Source organism: Heloderma suspectum, chromosome 7 (assembly GCF_057233095.1).
Source record: "Heloderma suspectum isolate Gila_16-S chromosome 7, 16-S_ref, whole genome shotgun sequence".
Taxonomy (NCBI): domain Eukaryota; kingdom Metazoa; phylum Chordata; class Lepidosauria; order Squamata; family Helodermatidae; genus Heloderma; species Heloderma suspectum.
This window is the reverse complement of record NC_139464.1, coordinates 106,790,027-106,812,877: the sequence shown is the minus strand read 5'-3', so window position 1 is coordinate 106,812,877 and position 22,851 is coordinate 106,790,027. Positions and strand designations below refer to the sequence as shown.

Sequence of the window (22,851 nt, the reverse complement as noted above, 5' to 3'; positions counted from 1 at the left end):
AAACCCTCTTTCCCCAGAACACCTGCTATGACTACCAAAGTCCCCACTTTAGCTGAAGTGATGACCCACCTGCAGCCTTTTTCAAGGCTTTCATCATCAACCTCAGGATTTTCCCCACACCTTAGTGCCATCCTCAGGAAAGATCCACCAGGATCCCAGGAAAGGTGTCTCTCAGCTCTGCTCTATTTTCTGATGGTCCTTTCCCTACAAACCATAGCCTCCACCCCATACCTGCTTTTCTACTGTGTGCTTGCATAGGTCGATACATTGCTGTCTGCGCCCAACATGGTGCAGAAAAGGGGCGAGAACACCAAATAGTGAAGGTGATCATATTTGTTCAAGCTACTAAAAACAGAGAGTATCAAGCCAGCCAACAGATTTGGATAAGTGTTTTATCACATATTTAGTCATTTGCAGCCACAAGGGCAGCAACTGCTCAGGGATCTTTAAATAATATCGCTCTAAACCAAATTAAATAAGATCTTTTATAAAGGGGAAATGAGGTGGGGAAACAAGATTTTCAACATTTAGATGCTGTATACGATATTAAATACTGACAGATTTAAGCCTGCTGGGCAAAGATAAAAAGGAATAGACAGGGTTTTCAAAAAGCAACAAAAGGTAGACAGAGAAGGATTAAATAGTAATATGCTGCAATATATAAATTGGCCAAAAAAGGTTGCTCAAATAATTGACCAAACTGGGGGAAGGATATAAGGGAAGTGATCACAGATCAGCTTTTTTAGAGCAAGGAGGGGTTAAGGAAAGAACAGAGCCAAGGGCAGACTGCTCAAGATCTATGAATGTAAGGCCAGGGAGCTTAAATCATTAAATAAGATTAAAAGCAATGATCTACTGAACCAGCCACATGCATCATATACACCCACCCAATTCGACATATTGCCCTAGTGTACAAATACTTCATTGCCATTACAGAGCGCTAACAAAATTGCACTTATAGTTGAAGTGCTTTTTATTTAACTGCTCAAGGACAAAGATTTACTCATGCTCCCCGCATTATCGGTTACATTCTCTTTTGCATTAAGGTATCAATGGAGCAGCCCAATCCATTCCACATCACGTACCCAATTAATGAACCAAATGTTATGGCTACTGAACATGTGGATTAAGGTATTGGCTTCTGGCAATTAACCCCCGCCCCCCCTTTTGCAGGCATTTATCATGGATATTGTGAAGATGAGCTCATCCACTGTGGGAAAGAACAGATGGTAGTTACTAGGAAAACCCCTTGCCTCAGTAAATCAGATTGCATTCAGCCAACTTATTGTTCATTTGTCTAGACAAATGTTCTTCTATTGTATTTCAGTAGCTACATTTAAGGAAAAAAATGCTTTGATGCAGAAGACATTATGTAGCCCACCAGAGCTTGGTCTAATAATTTTCAAAAAGCTGAGTACATATGCCTATGTACCAGAAGGAGGCTGATGAAGAAACTGGTCCAGTGGCACCACTTTGAGAAGTCTAGCTCTACGCTACTATAGCTGGGCTTTACTTAGAACAGAGAAACAGGATCTTTCTTTTTTTTTAAGGCTGCAGCTTTGTCCACTCACATTTTGAGAATCTGAAATGAATTATTTTCTGCTAACAAAGTAGACAACTAGGGGCAGTATCCAATAGTTTGGCAGTATCCAAAGGAACCGCTGCACTTACGCAATTGACACAGAGCTAGCGTAATCAACCTCTAGCACGATGCCAATACCGTATGCTGTGCAATGGGGATGAGTACTGCCTAGTTGTTAGCACACTAGGTAGAACTCAGCCTAAATCCTAACAGACATTTAGATTTACTGGTAGCCATGTTTCAGCCCTACGAACACCCAGGAAAGTGGCTAGCATGTTAAAAGTTCCCAGTGTAGTGTAGTGGTGAGAGTGACAGACGGGGAGCCAGGAGATCCGGGTTCTACTCCCCACTTGGCCATGGAAGCTCACTGGGTGACTTTGGGCCAATCACAGACTCTCAGCCCAACCCACCTCACAGGGTTGTTGTTGTGAGGATAAAATGGAGAGGAGGAGGATAATGTAAGCCGCCTTGGGTTCCTTGCAAGAGGAATAAAGGCGGGGTATAAATGCAATAAATAAAAATAAATATAAAATACATCGTGATCTAGTCAGGAAATTTCACTGTAGAAAACGTGTCATTTAGTAAAACTCTTGCATAAACATTTATGTAACACTCTTAAGATGTGAGGTTTTTAGAGGGTTGGTCTCGTATTCTACATGGGATACTACTCATTAGAACTCCTCTGAACATACTGACCCAGTTCACACATCACAACTGCCCATGGATTGCTGGAAAGTCATGAACGAGCAGGAGTGAGCAAGAACAAAACCTGGCTTTAAAGTCTGAGTTGTTCCCCCCCAAACAAGCCACAATTCCATGCTTGGACATCATGCTAAACAAGCCAGGGATGGAGCTTCCCTGGGTTGTTTAGCTCAGCAGGAGTGGGCAGGCAACAGCAAGCTCACGCCCACCCACTCATTCATGACTATGATGTGCAAACTGGGTGATGCTTTCTAGTTTAATAAAGAAGAGGCCCCTCTGGACAATTACTGCAATTCCACCTTATATTTCATCCCTACTAGAATGGATGCCTTAACTGTCAGAGGGCAAACCAAGGGAATGCATGAATAATTACAAATTAGGATGTAATCTAAAAGTGGCCTCAATCCTGTTCTTCAGTTCTTAAAGACAAAAGTGGCAACAGAAAATGCCACTTAAGCAGGGATCCACAGATTCTTGCTGGGTTTACTGGGTTTACAATCAGCTATTGTAGTCACCATCAGCCCCTTCTTCCCAATGTTCTCAGCAAATTGCAAAAAATGATAAGGAGGGGAAAGGACCTGCTCCCCTCCATGCTGGCTTTCAGGCACGTAACAGAATTTGGGGAATGGGAAGGGTCTTGTTTTACCTGTAGGGTTTTAGAGGCAGCAAGAAATCAGCAAGTCTCTCTTGCCTCTTTTTGCCTTCTCCTGAACCTCGCATGTGAAACCTTTGCCCCTTCAACACATATTGTCCTGCAGGCATATACACAACTGTTAGGTTTTCTTTCTTTTCTAGTAGTGCCTTTGCAGAAGCAGCCTGCAGAGGCAGAAGCAGCCTGAGTCTCCCACACGACTTCTGCAGAGCCAGCAGGATGAGACAGACCCCTTGCTCATGTTCTCTGCAGTTCATGGAGAACTCAGATGAAGGACACTAGCCACTGGCAAGCCGGTGAGGGGATTTAAGGTTTCTAAGATTAAACTGCATCTGCTGGCCCCAGCATGACATCAACATGCCCACTGATGACTAAAGCTCAAGCAGCTTCCTTCCCTCATGCATTCAATGTTTAGCTCCCAGAATGGAAAACCTCAGAAGCCTGTTGGAGCCCTTTAATGTGGCAGCTCTAAGCCAAATAGTTTTAGAGGGAAGATTAAGGCTTTGTCTGCTTGTGGTTACTTTGCCTAGATTAGTCAGTCATTTAGACAGGTTATTGTGCAACATCCTTTAAAGTTGTTGCTATCTAGAAATGAAATGTGTCTAAGGAAATTGAGGAAGCACTGGCAGAACAGGGTAAACAAGAAAGTATTTACTCCTCAATGATACTTAGGCCATTATACACCTTACTCTAGTTCAATCCTATTTGGACCACTGCTACTTGTCTAAAACAGTTCCTTGGTTTCCAATTGAAAACTGGCATCGAAGCAACCATTCTTGCAGAAGCCAGATATTCCGGTACCCAGTGCCACACTAGGTTACAGACCTTACGCAAAAGTGCCAAAGGGGAACATAATTGCCATTCAAAATATACACAGTGTCAAGGCTAATTTCTAATGATACATTACATAACTTAGTTCAGCTCCAGAATCACCAGGCTGCGTGGTCCAAATGCTTGGAGTTTTATCTACTGTTAGTTGTGCAAATATCAAAATCGTAATTTGTCGGGAGAGTCTCTTGTGTCACATCACACTAATTGTCACAGGCCAAGATCCAAAGGGACATGCTCTGAACACTGCACATGTACAAAGGCTTTCAGATGCCACTTCTCACTGCACCCCCTCACACAGCGGTGGTATGCAGGAGATGGGGATAGGGAGAAGAGGAGGAGAAAGTCCCATTGTGCAAGCAGAAGTCTGCATGCATGACATTGCATTTTGACCAGAAATACTTCAAAAAGTAGCTTTCAGTTTATTTTTATATTCTGTGTTAGTTTGGATTATGACAGATTTATAGTGATGGCCTCCTATCTCCTCTTGGGGCGGGGGGGGGGGTATCTTCTTGAGTTAAAATTTCACCCCTGTCCTTGTGGAAAAAAGCTGCTCCAGAAAAATCCAGAACTCATCAGATTGTGATTTATCATGATATGAGGGGGTGCAGACAGGAGTGAAAACATCTCCACTACAATCTTGCCCCTGGTGCCCTCTCTGCTCACACCCTAGTGCGGGAGAGAAGAGATTATGTCCTAGCCATGTAACCAATGCTGGAACAATAAAACAGCAGTCACAGTATCCCAATACCCAGGCTTTAGGTTCTTTGCTTCAACAGAATTCCCTAGAGTAACGTTTGTAGAAATCAAGTGATCCTATTGAGAGCAAGTCCAAGGGACAACAAACTCATACAAACAAGCATGAATTTTAATACATAATCACCATAAAAGGGAAGACAAATAAAGCAAAAGTAATTCAACTGCAGGAAATGCTACAATTGTAAAATACATTAAAAATCATTAAAAAAAAACATACCAGTCCATCTGCAATTTTCCAGTTTGCACAACTCTCATATTTTTCCAGTTGCTTTTCAAACAACTGTGCTATGGCTCGATGAACGAGTTCATACTGTTCCTGTGTGTGCACAACGAAGACAAAGATTAACATACAGATATATACATAGTTTCTAAGAGGCTATTTCACCAAAGTAATCATGCCACAGCCATGCAGTGTGCAAGGAAAGGCAATATTACCTTAGTCTGCACTGCAGAATGTCTTTGTGTCCTCATTTCTTGTATTAAACTAAATACATTGAACTCCTCTGGTATTTTCTGTGATAGAAAGGAGAAGAAGGTTTTCCATGGAAGTATGTGAAACAAAGTACTATGTAAAAAAACCACAAAATGCTTCAATTTTTAGTATCTGCACTTGCCAAAATGTTTTTATTCTAACTGTGCACTTAAACAATTAGAAATTCCAAAAATCTCACGAAATGTAAATGAAAAAGGGTATTGGCTAACTAAAATCTCATTTTCAAATTATTTTCAATTTTGCACACGGAGTACAACTCCATTATCCCCCCCTATAAAACTCTACTTTAATCACTGACATAAGATGACCTAGTTTTTCAGCATTTAGGTTGCTATAAATCCTCCTTACCCCAGCTTTCAACAAATTCCATGTATAATCTATGGCACAGATGGCTCCCGTTCTTCCACACCCTGCACTATAGAGAAAAAAGATGAACACAGTTACTGAAAAGTAGGTTTAAAACTTCACATTTCGGTTCACGCACGTCAAAGACTTAAGAGGAAGCATTCTTTAGAAGATATTTTATAGACAACATTTAAACAATTCTGAATTGCTATCATCACTTAATAGAAGAGTTTTTAAAAGTTCCTGTTTAATAAGTAAGTTCATGTATTTATAGCAAAAATGTTAAGTTTCCAATCAACAGCATTTTTACCAACATGGTCAGAATTTTGTCTATTCCACATCGAATACACTAACTATATAGTACATAAAAATGAATCCAAATTACTCCATTTAACTGGCATCCTGTGATTCTTCCCATTTTATTTCACCAACTGCCAAGCATAAAGGGAAGTTGAGAACAAAATTCATTTGTGTCTAGTAGTTTCAATATATGGCATCCAAAATGTTTTCAAAGCCACCACTCACAGAAGTCTGTATTTTATTACATTTAACTAACATAAACCTGTTTCAAGCCTGATTTCATCATCATCCTTTTTCCTTTGCCAAGAACTGTGGGCAATTTACTTTTGCAAGAGTGCTGTTAACTGTTGAGAGATTCATTTTCACAAAATAATTAACATGAGTGGAGGCAAAGAAGGGAAGTTGAAGGCATGACAGTTATAAGATAAAATATACTTTGTACTAAACACACTCTAAAGTACAATGTAGCTTCTTCTATATTAGAAGCAACAGGACTTTTCCAGAGGCCATGATGCCGATATCACACAGCCAATGACAAATTTTTGGTTTTGATTTCGATTTCACCCTATCCCAAGTCCTCAGGGAGGGACAGCAACAGTTTTGAATGAATTGATTATATGCTCTGTTCTAAACATGTCTAGAAACAGAAGTAGCATTTTTCTTTATATTACAGTGAAGGTGCACTTGTCACATTTAGTTTGTCCCCCTCTACTAGCATACATTCTTCCTCCCAACACCGTGGGCTTGGGTTTTGGTTTCCCCTTTTTCCATTCTGTAAACTGCAATTTGCATAATAGCATCCATATACCCCCAAAATGTGAGGTAATGTGCCAAAAGAGGAGAGAGTGCCCAAAAGAGGAAAATAAACTAGTCTGGCTTAGTTCTGCTAGAAGTAATTCACTAATTTCATGGTGAATTTGTGTCATAGTAAGATAAAAGCTCCAATAATGGGGTGGGAGTGGGACAATGGCTAGGAAGTTGGATAGCATGAGTCTTCGGCACAAACTAGTTGCAGGAAGCTTTGTACCACTTTAATGAGCTTCCAGCTTTTGCACTAAAAGCCTCATGTGGAGCAAGTCATAGTGACACATTACATGAAAAGTTGCTGCTTGAACATTTCCTCTTGCAACAGAGTTCACGTGATTCAGTGTGTATTCCAAAATATGCATCTTCCATAATGCTATGTAGCATGTAGCATTACACCAATGGAAATGTCAAACAGATCCACCGTCCATCAATTTTACAAATATTTGTGTTCACGTTAATACAGATAAGATCCTGCTGCTATACCCTCAAGATCTATGCTTATGACTCCATAAACTGTATTTAATTCAGCAGTTGACCACACGGAAGTACAAAAATTATATATGCAAAGGAAGCATAAAGGGTTGTTGAGAAAGGGGTGGGGGAAGGAGTTAGCCAAGAAATACTTTCTATTTAAACTCCTGCAATAACCATCACATTGACATTTTAATTTGTACCTGCAGTGTATACAAATAGGAACATCTTCATGCTCCTGGTATTCTCTCATTAAACTGATCATGTCCAGAATAGAATCAAAAGATGAAGGAACGTCATGGTCAGGCCAATTGACATAATGAAACTGATATACCCGACGCGTTTCCTAAAGTAAAACAGAAAAGGTTACACATCTGAAGATTGGAAAGCTGAGTGCTTACCATGAAGTTCCATTCCAATTCGGTGCGCAGGAGTTATCCATTATGGGTTAACTCCTCCCACTGCCCAGGACAGGCAAGGAACATGTGAACAGGCTTTTTGCATTAGCCCTGGCCTCTGTGGCTCCTCCTAGACAGTTCTTTTCAAGCAGAGCTTTAGACAGAGTAGTGATTGAGGAGCCAGAAACAAAAAAGGAAGAAAATGTAGACACAACTAAAGAGACTGAACAAAAAACCTGTCTCTTAGGAATCAGCACGCACTTTTTGGAGTAACATAGTAACAAGAGTGCTCAGCCTGACACAAGGTGAGAGGTATGGATGTCTTCTGCACACTGAATAGGAAAGTTAAGTATCCAACTTTCCATTCCCATCCAGCGGGAGGAAACATCCACCATGGGATATACAAAAGCTACTATTCCCATAGGATGGGCCCCAAAGCAGGCTGAACCTAACTTTGAGGGCGAAGTTGCTGTTATATTCTGCACCACAAGGCTGCTTCAGCCGAGCATATTTTTTCAGTTTATAATGCCTAACAAACGTGTGATCTGAGGACAAAATAGCTGCCCTACAGATCTCCACTAAAGATGCGTCAGTAGAGGAAAAACCATGAAGGCAACTGCAGCTACGGTGGAGTGTGCCGTGACATGCGCAGACTTGGGGGTGGAGGGGTCTCTGTTTTGTTTTTAAAGTGTAGAAGAGAAAAACTGGAAGAAGAGAGAAGAAAATTGCCAACATTTGTAGAGATAAAGAATAGAAAAGGAGACGAAGATAAGAGGCCTGAGTAGACAGTTTGTTGAAAGAGAAATAAAAACTAGCTCTGTCCTGGGCAGAGGCAAGGAACAAACTGGCTGGGAGGAGCCACAGAGGCCAGGAAAATCACAAAAAGCCTGGTTATGTTTCTTGCCTTTCCTGGGCAGTGGGAGGAGTCAACCCATGATGGATGTCTCCTTGCAGCGGACGGAAACTGCATTTTAAAAACCATGTCCCTTTGGGGAATGGATCAAGTACTCAAAAAAAAGGCAGAATAAAAATGTTGTAAAATAAATACCACTAACATGGAAGAAATATTTAGAAATATAAAAAATATATTGAAATTCTGTGGTAGCTGCTTTGCACAAATGGTTAATCATATCAAGATATGCCCATGTGGTACATTTCAAGTAGCAACCACACCACATCACTGTTAGCATATTTGGAATAGATCTATGAGTCTATAATTCTTTTCTCAGGATTTTAAAATTTTAATAATGAAATTTCTCACTAGTAATGTTTAAATGTACCATTTAACAATTTATACACACACACACAATTTTTAAAAATTTCTTACATTTTTATACTACCCAATAGCCGAAGCTCTCTGGGCAGTTCACAACAATTAAAACAATAAAATATGAAATGATAAAAACAATATAAAAGTTTAGAAGTTTAAAACTACAATATAAGAATAAAACAATAAAACAGAAGCTAGCAGCAAGACATTTAAAATACAGTACCAGATAAAAACAAACTAAAATACTAAAAAGGCCTGGGAGAATAAAAAGGCGCTGAAATGAGCACAACATAGGTGCCAGGCGAACCTCTCTGAGAAGCTCATTCCACAACTGGCATGCCACCACAGAAAAGGCCCTCCTCCTAGTAGCCATCCAACTCACTTCTTTTGGCACGGGCTCCCAGAGGAGGCCTGCTAAACCTGATCTTAGGGTCCAGGCAGGTATATATGGGAGAAGACGATCCTACAGGTAGCCGGGCCCCAGGATGTTTAGGGCTTTGAAAGTCAGTACCAGCACTTTGAATCAGGCCCAGAAATTGACTGGCAGCCAGTGCAGACGAAAGTGTACCGGTATAATATGATCACATTGGCCAGTCCCTGTTATAGTCTCACTGCCCTATTTTGGACCAGTTGAAGTTTCCAGACCATTTCAAAGGCAGCCCCATGTATAATGCAGTACAGTAATACAAACAAGAGGTTATCAAAGCATGGATAACTGTAGCTAGGCTATCTCTGTCCAGAGAGGGATGTAGTTGGTATACCAGCTAAGCTGATAAAAGGTGCTCTATGCCACCAAGTCCACCTGTGCCTTGAGTGACAGCTCTGGATCCAAGAGCACCCCAAACTACAAACCTGATCCTTTAGGGGGAGTGCAACCCCCCTCCAAAATATCACTTAGCTGGGCAGACAAACCACCCACTAACGGTGTCAGGGTGGAAACTGAGCCCATAGAGCCCCCGAGCAGTTCTGATTCTGAGGAGGAACAGCAATCCGAGGGAGAGGAGCCAGCTCATCCCTCACAGGCACAGCAGCTGGCAGAGATTCCTCCTGCCAGCATTCCTGAGATAGTGATCCTAGCAGTAAGAAAGTGCGGGAACGAGGCTTGCTAGATCCTCGACGCAGACGCAGAGAGCAACAAGCAATGGAGGGCGCGGAAAGGAGGCGTAGTGCCCGTTTGGTGCGCAAGCAACGGCCGCCTCCCATGGACCCAAGGGAAAGAGGGAGGATCTCTCCCTAGCCCATAAGTTCTGGGTCTTCAAGTGACTCTCTTTCAAACGGGGATCAACTGCCTACAACTGCCTATTCGAAGCTTAGGCCACTCTGCTGTTCCTTGCTTTAGTCGCTGGTGATTAGCATCTGAAAGAGTCATTAAGGTGTAAAAGGATTAAAGCTTTGAAAAGAATCCTTTCGTCTGTGTCTTGAGTTGGCTATTGGAGTCTCCTGACAAACGGTACCTCCATACCTCCATCTTGTCTGGATTGAGTTTCAGTTTACTGGCCCTCATCCAGTCCATTACTGCACCCAGGCACTGGTTCAGAACGCCCATTGCCCCACCTGGATTTGATGACAAGAGCTGGGTGTCATCTGCCTATTGGTGACACCTCAGTCCATATCTCCAGATAACCTCCCCAAGCAGTTTCATGTAGATGTTGAACAGCATGGGGAATGAAATAGAGCCCTGTGGCACCCCATGACATAACTACCAAGGGACAGAGCAATAATCCCTCAATAATCCCTTCTGGAATCAGCCATCCATGCAGGAGCAGAGCCACTGCAGTGCAGTACCTCCAACTCCCAGCCCAGATAGCCTATCTGGAAGGATACTGTGGTACATAGCTAACTTTTCCCCTTGTACATTAATACAAGGGGAAAAGTTAGCACAAACATAGCTAAAATTAAAATAAAATCATTAAAATAATGAAAACAGCCAAGTTTGATTCACATAAAAATTGAGGCATACACTGTATAGAAGCCAGTGACCAACACATATTAAACTAATGGGAAAGACACACTCTCCTCTGAGCCTTGACAAATATATTCCAGCTCATGCATGCCATCCTACACTTTTATGCAGGACACTGTAAAACAGAATAATCACAACAAACTGCAGATGGATACTGGGAGGAACACTCAGATTTGTAGAATTAAGGTGCAGAATTTGGCTTCCCAAGAATCACAGCTTTAATTTCAAAAGTTCTTTTCCACCAGCATTGCATCTTCTCAGTGTCGTCCAGTGGAGATTTTCCGAGTGGTTCACGGCCTGTTACATTCTGGGCCAGGGAGAGAGACGGCGGAACCCTTGGTGGCATGCTGTGATAAGTTTGCAAGGCACTTTGAAGATAAAGTTGCTCAGATTCGTCATGAATTGGACACCACGATTAATGCAGTTCCATTGGTAGAGGCGTTCAGAGCACCGTCTGGTCCAGTTTTATTGGATGAGTTTCAGTTACTGAGGCCTGAGGATGTGGACAAGGTGCTTGGCCAAGTCCGATCGACCACTTGTGTGCTTGACCCTTGCCCTTCATGGCTTATTAAATCAAACAAGGAGGGGATGCCCGGCTGGGTCCAAGAGGTTGTAAATTCCTCCTTGAGAGAGGGAGTGGTGCCTGCTGCTTTAAAAGAGGTGGTAATTAGACCACTCCTGAAAAAGCCTAACCTGGACCCAGAGGATGTTAACAATTATAGGCCAGTGGCCAACATCCCCTTCCTGGGCAAGGTGCTTGAGCGGGTGGTTGTAGGACAGCTCCAGGCACTGTTGAATGAAACGGATTATCTAGATCCATTTCAATTGGGCTTCAGGCCTGGTTTTGGAACAGAAACTACCTTGGTCGCCCTGTGGGATGACCTCTGCCAGGAGAGGGACAGGGGGAGTGTGACCCTGTTGATTCTCCTGGACCTCTCAGCGGCTTTCAGTACCATCAGCCATGGTATCCTTCTGGATAGGTTGCCTGGGTTGGGAGTTGGAGGCACTGCACTGCAGTGGTTCCACTCCTACTTGGAGGGCTGATTCCAGAAGGTGGTGCTGGGGGATTATTGCTCTGTGCCATGGCAATTGTGCCATGGGGTTCCACAGGGCTCTATTTTATCCCCTATGCTGTTTAACATCTACATGAAACCGCTGGGGGAGGTTATCCGGCAGTGTGGGCTGAGGTGCCATCAATATGCAGATGACACCCAGCTTTGCCTGTCTTTCTTATCAAACCCAGGTGAGGCAGTGGCTGTTCTGAAACAATGCCTGGGCATGGTAATGGACTGGATGAGGGCCAATAAACTGAAACTCAATCCAGACAAGACAGAGGTACTGTTAGTGGGTGGTTCATCTGCCCAGCTAGGTGATATTCAACCTGTTCTGGAGGGGGTTGCACTCCCCCTAAAGGATCACGTTCGTAGTTTGGGGGTGCTCTTGGATCCAGAACTGTCACTTGAAGCACAGGTGAACTCAGTGGCACGGAGCACTTTTTATCAGCTTAGGCTGGTATACCAACTACGCCCTTATCTGGACAGAGATAGCCTAGCTACAGTTATCCATGCTCTGATAATTTCTCGTCTGGATTACTGCAATGCGTTATACGTGGGGCTGCCTTTGAAAACAGTCCGGAAACTTCAGCTGGTCCAAAATAGGGCAGCAAGATTGTTAACAGGGACTGGCCTGCGAGCTCATATTACGCCAGTACTTTTTCAGCTGCACTGGCTGCCAGTCCATTTCCGGGCCTGATTCAAAGTGCTGGTATTAACATTTAAAGCCCTTAACAGCTTGGGGCCAGGTTATCTGAAGGATCGCCTCCTCCCATATGTGCCTGCCCGGACCTTAAGATCATCCTCAGCGACCCTTCTCCATGAGCCCCTGCCCAAGGAAGTGAGGCGGGTGGCTACCAGGAGGAGGGCTTTTTCTGCTGTGGCACCCCGGCTCTGGAATGAGCTTCCTAGTGAGGTTCGCCTGGCACCTACATTGTATTCCTTTCGGCGCCAGGTGAAGACCTTTTTATTTTCCCAGGCATTTTAGCATTTTAGCTTCCTAAACTTTTAGCTTTGCTGTTTTAAGTCTGTATTTTAAACTCCTGCACTGCTGCTAGGTTTTATTGTGGTTGTATTGTTATATTGTGGTTTTAATGTTCTATATATTTTAAATTGTTTTATTGTGTGCTGTTTGGTTTTAATTTTTGTGAACCGCCCAGAGAGCTTCAGCTATTGGGCGGTAAAGAAATGAAATGAAATGAAATAAATAAGTAGGGCTAGAAACTTGCTTACAAAACTATGTAAGGTGGAGCAACTAAATCTGCTAACAAAAGCAGCATAATTCAGCCCAGATCCCAAGACATGACTCATTCAGTTTTTTTAAAAAGCTGAAGAAAACTGATCAATCTGAAAGGGGCATTAGGGTGCCTCACGGTACATTAAGCAGCACTTAAATCCCACAAATTAGCAAGTGAGGGAGTGCCATCTGAAAGTCACAATTAGTCAGTAGCAGCCAGATGGCTGAGGAAGTCCATTTGTGTCTTTTGGATGCCAGGTTTTTGCGAGGGTTGACAGCTGTAGGCATCAACCTTGCCTACCCAATGGTTTGCTCAGTAGTCCCTGCAGCCTGCCAATGCTTTTTATTCCCACTGTTGCCACAGTGGCTATTCTGGCTTCCTGCCCCAATGCTGTGATAGCTGCCCAAATTTTTGGTTCCACATTTTACATGCCAGATAGATACCATAGCTCGGTTGCTTTCCCTGGCGAAGAACTGCTATATTCCAGTTATAGAATATCCGTCCCAGCAGCCAATCCTAGCCGTAACTGTAGAGGTAAGTGAGATAAACCTGTGCTGCTCCTTCCAGGAACACAGCACTGACACAGTGCTCTTTCTCCAGGTGAGAGCAACACAAAACTTTCCTCTACCTGAAAAGGGATAGTGTAGGTCTAAAAGCACTGTGATAATGGAGAATATGGGTGGCTGGGTAGGTGGCAGCAAGAGGAGTAGGATAAGGTTCAATCCCTTGCCAGCTATTTGCCGAGGGCAATTGCTCCTCATCACTGCATTACCCCAAACTAAACAATTTTATGGATTTAAAAACAGACATCTGCCAGTTATCACATACTGAAAGCCATTCCTGTACCCCATTAATGTACTGTCAAAAATGAGCAAAGTGATTTGCTTTGCAGGAGAAATCAAAGTAATGATTCTGTCACATTTAGCCTGCCTGGAGGGCAGAGCTTTTATCTACTCACATTCTGAAATTCAAACAGCAGAGTTCTAATATAGTAGTCTGTTCTAACTTGCTCAGCTTCCTAAATAAAAAAGAAATATTTGTGAATACTTGGAAACGTCACAAAATTCTGTTCACTCATTCAAGTAAATCTAAAGAAGCAGAAATCAGAATCACTCCATTCATAAAAATATGGAAAATGAATTTGGATTTGCTTACCTTGTTTTAAGTAAAAAGAACTGAGGCTTTGTGCAGATGTAATATTAACCATGGCTTAGAGTGGGAAATAGATGAGAAACATTACATCTGCACTGCCACCATGTTAGAGTGCTCCCTTGTGGGCTACAGTTCCTTTAAAATAGCGGGTTAGATCCAATAGCCTTCCACAGGCGGAAAAGAACTGCTAGCGCTGTTCCACAAATGCTTGCGCCAGAGCTTGGAAACAGTTCACACAGTGCTATACTAGGTAGATTCAATACAAGTTGGTAAGTATAAGGAGCAGAGCTTTCTCACTGGTGGCTCCTCAGTTATGGAACTCCCTTATTTGTTTGATCTGGCCTTTCCTGAATAGGGAGTTAACATATGGGTTCCATTCTCAACAACCTCAAACATGGCTTAATTTCCTCAATTCTGATAGTGCTGTTTCTGTATATTTATCTGTCCTTGTGCCCAACCTGTTTATTATTTGTAAGCCACTTTGTGAGGGCATATTTCTGAAAAGCGGGACCTAAATGTGTTGAATAAATAAAGTCTTCAAGTTTCTGGTCGTGCAACTTGTGTGAGATCTTGCACAAGGAGAACAATTATGACAGCATTGTGTGAGGTGTGAAATTATATCTAAAGAAAGTATAAAGCGGGTGTTCTGCAACTGGAAGACACTTTTTGTGTGCAGAAGTGCACCTTTGTATTCAACCAAGAGTTACTGTTCACAACACTAAATCTTTCAGATATCTTCTTCCTGCATAGTTGTGCTTAACTGCCTCAGCTTTTTTCCCTAATGTGTTACTTTATTCCTCTGCCACTATTCATATTTCAGTGGCTCCTTAGATACAGAATCCCACTCTATAACAGGCCAGTTTTGTTCTACAGTGATGGCACAAATCATTCAGGTTTTGGTACGCATGTCCTACCATGACTTTCTTACATTCCTCATAAACTTCAGACTTCAGTACAACTAAGAAAGTAGTTAGTTCACTAGTTCAAAGGTTCCACAGCACTGGTAACATATTACTGCCAATCTTGCTACTCTTCTCCATTTTGTTTAATAACAATATTAGACAACTAAGTTGTTCGTTTAATCATTCACTAGTCTTGTTCAGACTTAACACCAAACTATGGTTATCATTACATGAACAAACCTTGGGCTCACACTCTCCCCTCCTCTTCCAGCACAGCTGCAAGGAAGATATCAAAAGCATTTGCTTCCATTTTCGAATAACCCCAGTTTAATGTTGCATCCAAACCTGGGCAAACTGTAATAAGTCAGCATTCATAAAATACTTACACAAGAAATATGAAATGGTCCAAAAGAAATGCCTTCTTCCCCATACAGAGGCCAGTAACGTTCACATTTTTTCTATTACCAAAAAATAAAATAAAATACAATTTTAAAATCAAAGTTTATGAATGACTGGAACACAGCAATTGAAGGATATAACTTGTTTTAAAAGGAAGAACTGAAAGGGAGGTGGGGTTGCACTATATGTGAAAAATACATATCCCTGCACAGAAATACAGGAGGATGAGCTTGGTAGCCCCATCGAGAGCATCTGGGATAAAATTAATGGAGCAAAGAATAAAAGGAGCATGGTGGTTGGAGTCTACTATCAGCCACCCAATCAAGGAGAAGATGAGGATGAAACTTTTGAAAAGCAAACAGCCAACGTTTCAAGGAAGCAAGATGTAGTAGCAATGGGAGACTTCAATTTCCCCAATATTTGTTGGGAGATGAATTCTGCAAAACATGGCCCCTCCAAGAGATTCCTGACTTGTGTTGCTGATAATTTCCTCCTACAGAAAGTAGAGGAACTAGAGGATCGGCTATCCTTGACTTGATCCTAGCCAACAGAGATGACTTAGTGGAGAAAGTAGCACTTACAGGAACTCTGGGGGAAAGCAACCATGTTATATTCGAGTTCTTGGCTCTAAAGGAAGCAAAAGCCAAGTGTACCCAAACCTGTACCCTGGATTTTAGGAAAGCCGATTTTAATAAACTCAGAACAATGATCAGTAAGGTCCCATGGCAAGCGACTAACGAGAAAAGGAGTCCAAGATGGGTGGGAGTTTTTAAAAAGGCAATTCTCAAGGCACAATTACAAACAATTACAAGAAAAAAAGGTGGAAGACAACAGAAGAAACCAATGTGGCTTCACAAAAAGCTTAGAGATGACCTGAAAACAAAAAAGGACACATATAGGAAGTGGAAGGAAGGACAAGCAACAAAGGATACAGGCAAGTAGCACAGAATTGCAGGGATGGTGTCAGGAAGGCTAAAGCTGAGAATGAGCTGAGGTTAGCGAGGGAAGCTAAAAGCAACAGAAAGGCTTTCTTCAGCTACATGCAGAGTAAAAGACAGAGGAAAGAAAAGGTGGTTCAGCTATTAAATAAGGATGGCAAAATGATAACAGATGACAAGGAAAAGGCAGAAGTGCTCAATTCCTACTTTGGCTCAGTCTTCTCCCAAAAGAGGGTCTTTGACCCCCCCTGGCAAAGGTGAAGTACAGGCTGAAGGGGCAGGATTGCAGCTTGAGACTGACAGGCATATGGTCAAGGAACACCTATTACTTTGAGTGAGTTCAAATCTCCAGGGCCAGATGAACTGCACCCTAAAGTAATAAAGGAACTGGCAGAAGAGCTGTCAGAGCCACTGTCTGTTACCTTTGAGAAATCATGGACAACGGGTGAAGTGCCAGATGATTGGAGGAGGGCTAATGTTGTCCCTATCTGCAAAAAGGAGGAACCTGGGAACTACAGACGAGTCAGTCTGACATCAATCCCTGGGAAAATTCTGGAGCAGATGATAAAGCAATCCATCTGGAAGCACCTTGAAAACAATGCAGTGATTACTCAAAGCCAACATGGATTTGACAAGAACAAATCCTGCCAGACGGATGTGATCTCATTTTTGGATCAAGTCACCTCCCTTGTGGACTGTGGGAATGCTGTGGACATCATATACCTCGACTTCAGCAAAGCTTTCAACAAAGTGCCCCATGATATCCTGATGAGCAAACTAGCTCAAAGTGGGCTAGATGAAACAACAATGCGGTGGATCCACAGTTGGCTACAGAATCGGACTCAAAGAGTGCTTATCAATGGGACCTTCTCCAACTGGGGAGAGGTAACGAGCAGGGTACCGCAGGCCTCAGTCCTGCTCTTCAACATTTTTATTAATGACTTGGAGGAGGAGGTGCAGGGAATGCTGATCAAATCTGCAGATGACACAAAATTGGGTGGGATAGCTAATACCCTGGAAGACAGAAACAAAATTCAAAGTGATCTGGATAGACTGGAGCGCTGGGCAGAAAACAACAGAATTACATTTAATAGGGATAAATGCCAAGTTCTGCACCTAGGAAAAAGAAACCAAATGCACAAGATGCGCAATACGTGGCTCAACAACACTACAAGCGAGAAGGATCTTGGCATTGTGGTAGATCACAAGCTGAATATGAGCCAACAATGTGATGTGGCTGCAAAAAAGGCAAATGCTCTTTTGGGCTGCATTAATAGAAGCATAGCTTCCAAATCCCAGGAAGTACTAGTTCTCCTCTACTCAGCACTGGTTAGGCCTCATCTGGAGTACTGTGTCCAGTTCTGGGCAACGTACTTTAAGAAGGATGCAGACAAGCTGGACAGGGTTCAGAGGAGGGCAACAAAGATGATCAGGGGACTGGAAACAAAGCCCTATGAAGAGAGACTGAAAGAACTGGCCATGTTTAGCCTTGAGAAGAGAAGAGTGAGAGGAGATAGGATAGTGCTCTTCAAGTACTTGAAAGGTTGTCACAGAGGAAGGCCAGGATCTCTTCTCAATCATCCCAGAATGCAGGCCACGGAATAATGGGCTCAAGTTACAGGACGCCAGATTCTGGCTGAACTTCAGGAAAAACGTCCTGACCGTTAGAGCAATATGACAATGAAATCAATGACCTAGGGAGGTAGTGGGCTCTCCCACACTGGAGGCATTCAAGATGAGGCTGGACAGCCATCTGTCAGGGATGCTCTGACTTGGGAGTCCTGCATTGAGCAGGGGGTTGGACTCGATGGTCTTATAGGCCCCTTCCAACCTTACTATTCTATGATTCTATGAATATATATATACAGAGCTGGATTTAAATGGGCAAGATTATTATTGCTAATCGTCTTGAAGACATTTTAGTTAGAAATCTACCTCTGAAGGCCTCTGTTTTTTTCTTAGGGTTTACATGTGTTTTCTTTTATGACCATGAAGCTTCATAAGAAGTATTGCGATTCACCCTCTTGCCAGCACATTTAGCATACATATTCACTGTGAAATTCTGTTTCAAAATCATTTTTTTACAACACCTTCCAATTCTGCACTTTATGAGAATGGTGGAAGTTTTTTTCCATTAGAGTTTACATTAAACAGCATCAATAGATGAAGTTTTATATGATGTCATATGGGGGCTTGAGATTTCCGTAGAAATTCCTTAAGTAAAATTAGTGGCCTGTACAAAGATTTGCTTCACTGAACAAATCTACAACTAGAAATCTCCATTTAACTCCATTAACTCCTTTATTATATTTGACAAGAGCAATAAACAAGCCAGTATTATTCATACATACCCTTCCCATTTCAAACTCTCGACAAGCCATTACAATAATCTGGAACAAAGAAATGTAACTGTACAAAGTTTAAAAAATCCTTGTATTATTAAATGTTTGCACATGCACAGTCATTTGTTGATTTACCACTACTGTAAGAGTAAAATGGCCTAGGACTTTACATGTAACAGCTTGCCAAACACTGCATTTTCTGTGTGCATCTAACATGTGTAATTTGATTGTCAAGCATAAACAGTATAACCTTATAATACCCTCTACTTCCAAAAATGGAAGCCCATATAAATAGGTTTGGATCCAAAAGTACCATTATGTGGGTGAAAGGTAGTTCCACTCATGCAATGGTGGTTTCCTAGGTTTTGCCAGCTGCCCCCTTTCTGCTGCAGTCCTCAGCACCACATTCCATATAAATCAGGAGGGCACCTGGTAAAGGGGGGGGGGGCACACCAGAAGTTGTAATAGAAAGGGAGAGATGGGAAATCCCCACTCAGTGATTGGCTCTGTTCACTATATGCAAGTGATATAGTGTTAATTGTTCAATATAAAAACATACACTTTGCAAAATCAGTAATTAAAAACCAAGTATTGTAAACTGCAAGAGTACATGATGAGTTAAGTTGGCAACATGTGAATTTGAGAATCACATTATTTCAAATGTGACAACCCGCTGTCAGCCCATTTGTCTTTTTGTACGCTGGCATGAGAGGCAGACCTTGGATCAACATGGTTGTGTTTATCCAGCATCTGGTGTTAAGGAGTCCATAAATTTTGGCTGCCCTTGCTGGTCAACCAAAAATCTGTTGTCACCAGGACCCCCCCCCCCCTTGCACAAGATACAGGGTGTTTTCCCTGATCTCATCTTTCATCTCTAATGCAGCATGAGGTCCAGAGAAACTATGCTCCTTTTTTCCCAACGCTAAGCTTAGACCAGGACAGAGGAGCATAAAATAAACCCTTGCCCCCCAACAGCTCAGAGCTAGCGAATGGGGCAGAGGCTTGCTCTCCTTTTGTGCCTGACAGACACCCTGTGCACCCACCAGGAGCAAAGGGAAGCCCAGGCATTTCTGCCTACCATTGCCAGCACCAAGCTGAAGTGGGGAGGCAGAGGCACATTACCTTGCCTATCCCTGTAGCTCCAGGTTTAGGCTCATCTGGTGAAAGGGGTGAATAGGATTATGAAACTGTGCTGATGTTCCAACGGTCTACAGGAGTCTCAAAGCAGAGGGCCAAGCCAGTGAACACAGACATATGGAAACATGCCAACACAGCTGTTTTGAAGAGTGGACCAACAGCATCAACTGATTATACATTCTTAGAAGATAATTCACTTAGGGCACAATCCTATGCATGTTTCGACAGAGAAGATTCCTACAACTTCCAGTATTCCCCAGCCAGCTATGCTGGCTGGGGAATCCTGGGAGTTGTAGGAGTTTTTTCTGTTGAAACATGCACAGGATTGCAGCCTTAATTTGTCAATGAAAGCCCTGTCAATAAAGATAGCACAAGTCAGCATGAGTCCAGTTCCAAGTGTGTGGCCAACATCTTTCTCAGAAAAGGACACTGGTGCTGTCAGCAAGGCTGTCATACACATACCATCATGTCTGTAAACTCATAAATTGTGAAATATCGATTACAAAAAAAATCACAGAATGAAATCAATACTGAGGGTAAGATACTTACCACAACATTGTACTCCCATATCATCCTCCAGAAATCTATTACTGTATTTGCTAGTGGTCCCTGGGTAGCAACATATGCTTTTGGCCCATGTACTCCCTAAAATTTCAACATACAACTGAATGTAATAACAGAATGTGTCATGAGACTGTTCTTAGGCTGACTGTTCTACTATGAATGTGTTTGTAAATATCTGCATTTTCAAAATACATACAAAAATCTCAACATGTTTATCTTTCCAAACCAAGGAAGAACACAACAGAAAAATACTGTTCCATTCACAAATCAACAGAGCTCAAGAGAAACTTTACAGGATGTATACCAATTTTATTCCACACTACGTAAGTAAACAAGAAATCCCAATATAAAAGTTCACTGCAACAGCTCAAGTGACTATTTTATTTATTTATTTATTTTATTTAAAACATTTGTGTCCTGCCCTATATCATTAAGATCCCACGCCGGTGTACACACTAAACAATACAGTAAGCATTCTTAACCACCCTTTGCATTTGGGATACACAATGTAATGTAGTTTTCTCTAACCTGTGCCATTTCATACTGCTCTTATCTTCCTACTGTAAGTCGGCCAGTCCTTTTTTTTTTTTAGGTGTCCTACTACTTTCCCCTCCTTTCATTTGACAATTTCACTCAAAGGCTATAGGACTCTGTTAAGCCACAGTTAGGGTGATTAAGGGGAGGCCAGCTACTGCTCCTTCCAGCACTGTCTATCCCAGTGCCACAGTCTACCATCACCTACCCACGTCACTGCCTGCTGTCATTTTTGCCAACAGGGTAGCACCTGGGGCAGGGGCTGCAGAGGGCACACTGCTGGTCCCTGTTCAGACCCCCTATGGATTTCAGAGACAAGTGGAAATTTCCATATCTGCAAATGAGTCACTGGCATATACATTTGTGAACAGTCTTTGGCAATGTCACATCAAGGCCATTATATACCGTCAGTCATCCATATTCTGGTAACCTCCAGATTACACTACTGTAATGTATTGTATGTGAGGCTGCTTTCAAAGATGGTTCAAAAAAGTACCTTTTTGAGGGTACTGACTGGGACCAAGTGCTGGAAACCTACATTACTGGTGTTTAGAGAGCTGCACTGGCTCTTGGTCCATATCTGGACCCAATTCAAAGTGTTGATGCTTATCTTTAAATCTCTTCATGGAACCAAGGAATCTGAAGGGATACCTATCTCAGCATCGAGTCTGCTCCTGTACCAAGAAAACCTTTTGAGATGCTTCTCCAAATACTCCTGCCATTGGAAGGTGACAGGTGGTAATTGTAGGAGCACCCCACTTGTGGAATGAGCTGTGACCAAGCGGAATGCTCTCCCCAGGGAAACCTGCTTGGCTTCAACTCTTATCATTTTGACACGAAAGACCTTTCTGTTTTCCCACCCTCTTCAACTGTGAATGTTTATTCCCAATTATTGGTTTTATGCTGCTCTTTTAAATTGTTTCTTTTAGTTGTGATGCTGTTTTACTGTATGAGTTCTATTATTTTATATTGAATTTTTATATTACTATTTATGTAAGCTGCCGTGGGAATACTTCTGAAGGGTGGGATATAAATACCAATAATAAACAAACAATACAGTCATGATTAGTGTGTGATCTATGAAGAAGACAGGAACAAAGGTGTTCTACAATTCACTTGGACTTCACTATAGAGATGTTATGCGCATCCATTCAGTCAGTTAAGTACAAGCCTTAAAGAACATCTACTGAATGCGGTTAACTATGATCCTTTTTTATTGGGAATCCTGCCAATGAGGTCCTCCCCTTACCCACATTCATACTAATACATTGACCCGGTTCAGACAGCACACTGCAGCTCACTGTGGGTTATTTAATTTAAGCAATCCCCACTCAGGGGTTGTCATGTCAAGCAAACCCGATAAGTGTGGGTTATGCCAGGGTTAAACAATCCTTGCATAACCCATGGTTTGCTTTAATGTTATGTGAGAGTAATCTGACATTTGCATAACCCACACTCACTGGGTCTGCATGAACCAACAACCCCCAAGCAGGGGTTGCATAATCAAAATGGCAGCCACACATACTACACAGGCACCGCAGCCTCACCATGGGTTAAATAACCCATGATGGGCTGTTGTGTCCTGCGAATAGCTCCACTGTGTGAAGCAAAACTTTGTTTTTTATTGTATAATACTGTAATTAGAAGCACTGTCTTTTATAGCCCTGCAAATCTGTGATTGTGGTTTGGGGTATCACCTCAGGTTCAACACAGCCACAACACAATCATATACAATACTCTGGCTTCACTTTGGTTTTCCATCAAGAAAATGTAATAAGATTTAAAATTAAGATTAGCATTATAGAATAAAGTTATGTTCATACATACCTTAATAAAATTTGCATTGATGTAGTCTGAATCTTGCGGGGGAGTTTTTAAAGTCAGTTTAACTCTGCTGTGGTCAACTAAAATATAGCAGTTTTAGGAAGAATTACTTTGCATGTTAACAGGTGTTCTCCACAAAGTTGCAACATTCTCTAAGGCAAATAGCGATTAGCCACTTGTGCAAGATGCCTCCTCTCTC

At 42.2% G+C, this 22,851-nt stretch overlaps 1 protein-coding gene across 7 annotated transcripts in view; it reads right to left on the bottom strand.

Moving 5' to 3' along the window:
• Positions 1–22,851, bottom strand: part of PTPN12 (protein tyrosine phosphatase non-receptor type 12) — a 99,569-nt gene that overhangs the window by 15,885 nt on the left and 60,833 nt on the right. For 5 of the 7 annotated variants that reach the window (XM_084811516.1, XM_084811517.1, XM_084811518.1 and 2 more), the window contains 9 exons: positions 22,656–22,732; positions 20,280–20,375; positions 18,603–18,641; positions 15,301–15,372; positions 13,819–13,878; positions 7,143–7,285; positions 5,365–5,431; positions 4,959–5,036; positions 4,741–4,839 (listed from right to left, as the gene is read on the bottom strand). In XM_084811516.1, coding sequence (XP_084667642.1) covers positions 4,741–4,839; positions 4,959–5,036; positions 5,365–5,431; positions 7,143–7,285; positions 13,819–13,878; positions 15,301–15,372; positions 18,603–18,641; positions 20,280–20,375; positions 22,656–22,732 — 731 coding nt within the window. Of the gene's footprint in view, positions 1–4,740; positions 4,840–4,958; positions 5,037–5,364; positions 5,432–7,142; positions 7,286–13,818; positions 13,879–15,300; positions 15,373–18,602; positions 18,642–18,906; positions 18,978–20,279; positions 20,376–22,655; positions 22,733–22,851 lie in introns of those variants that run through there. The other 2 variants (XM_084811519.1, XM_084811520.1) reach the window with 2 other exon arrangements.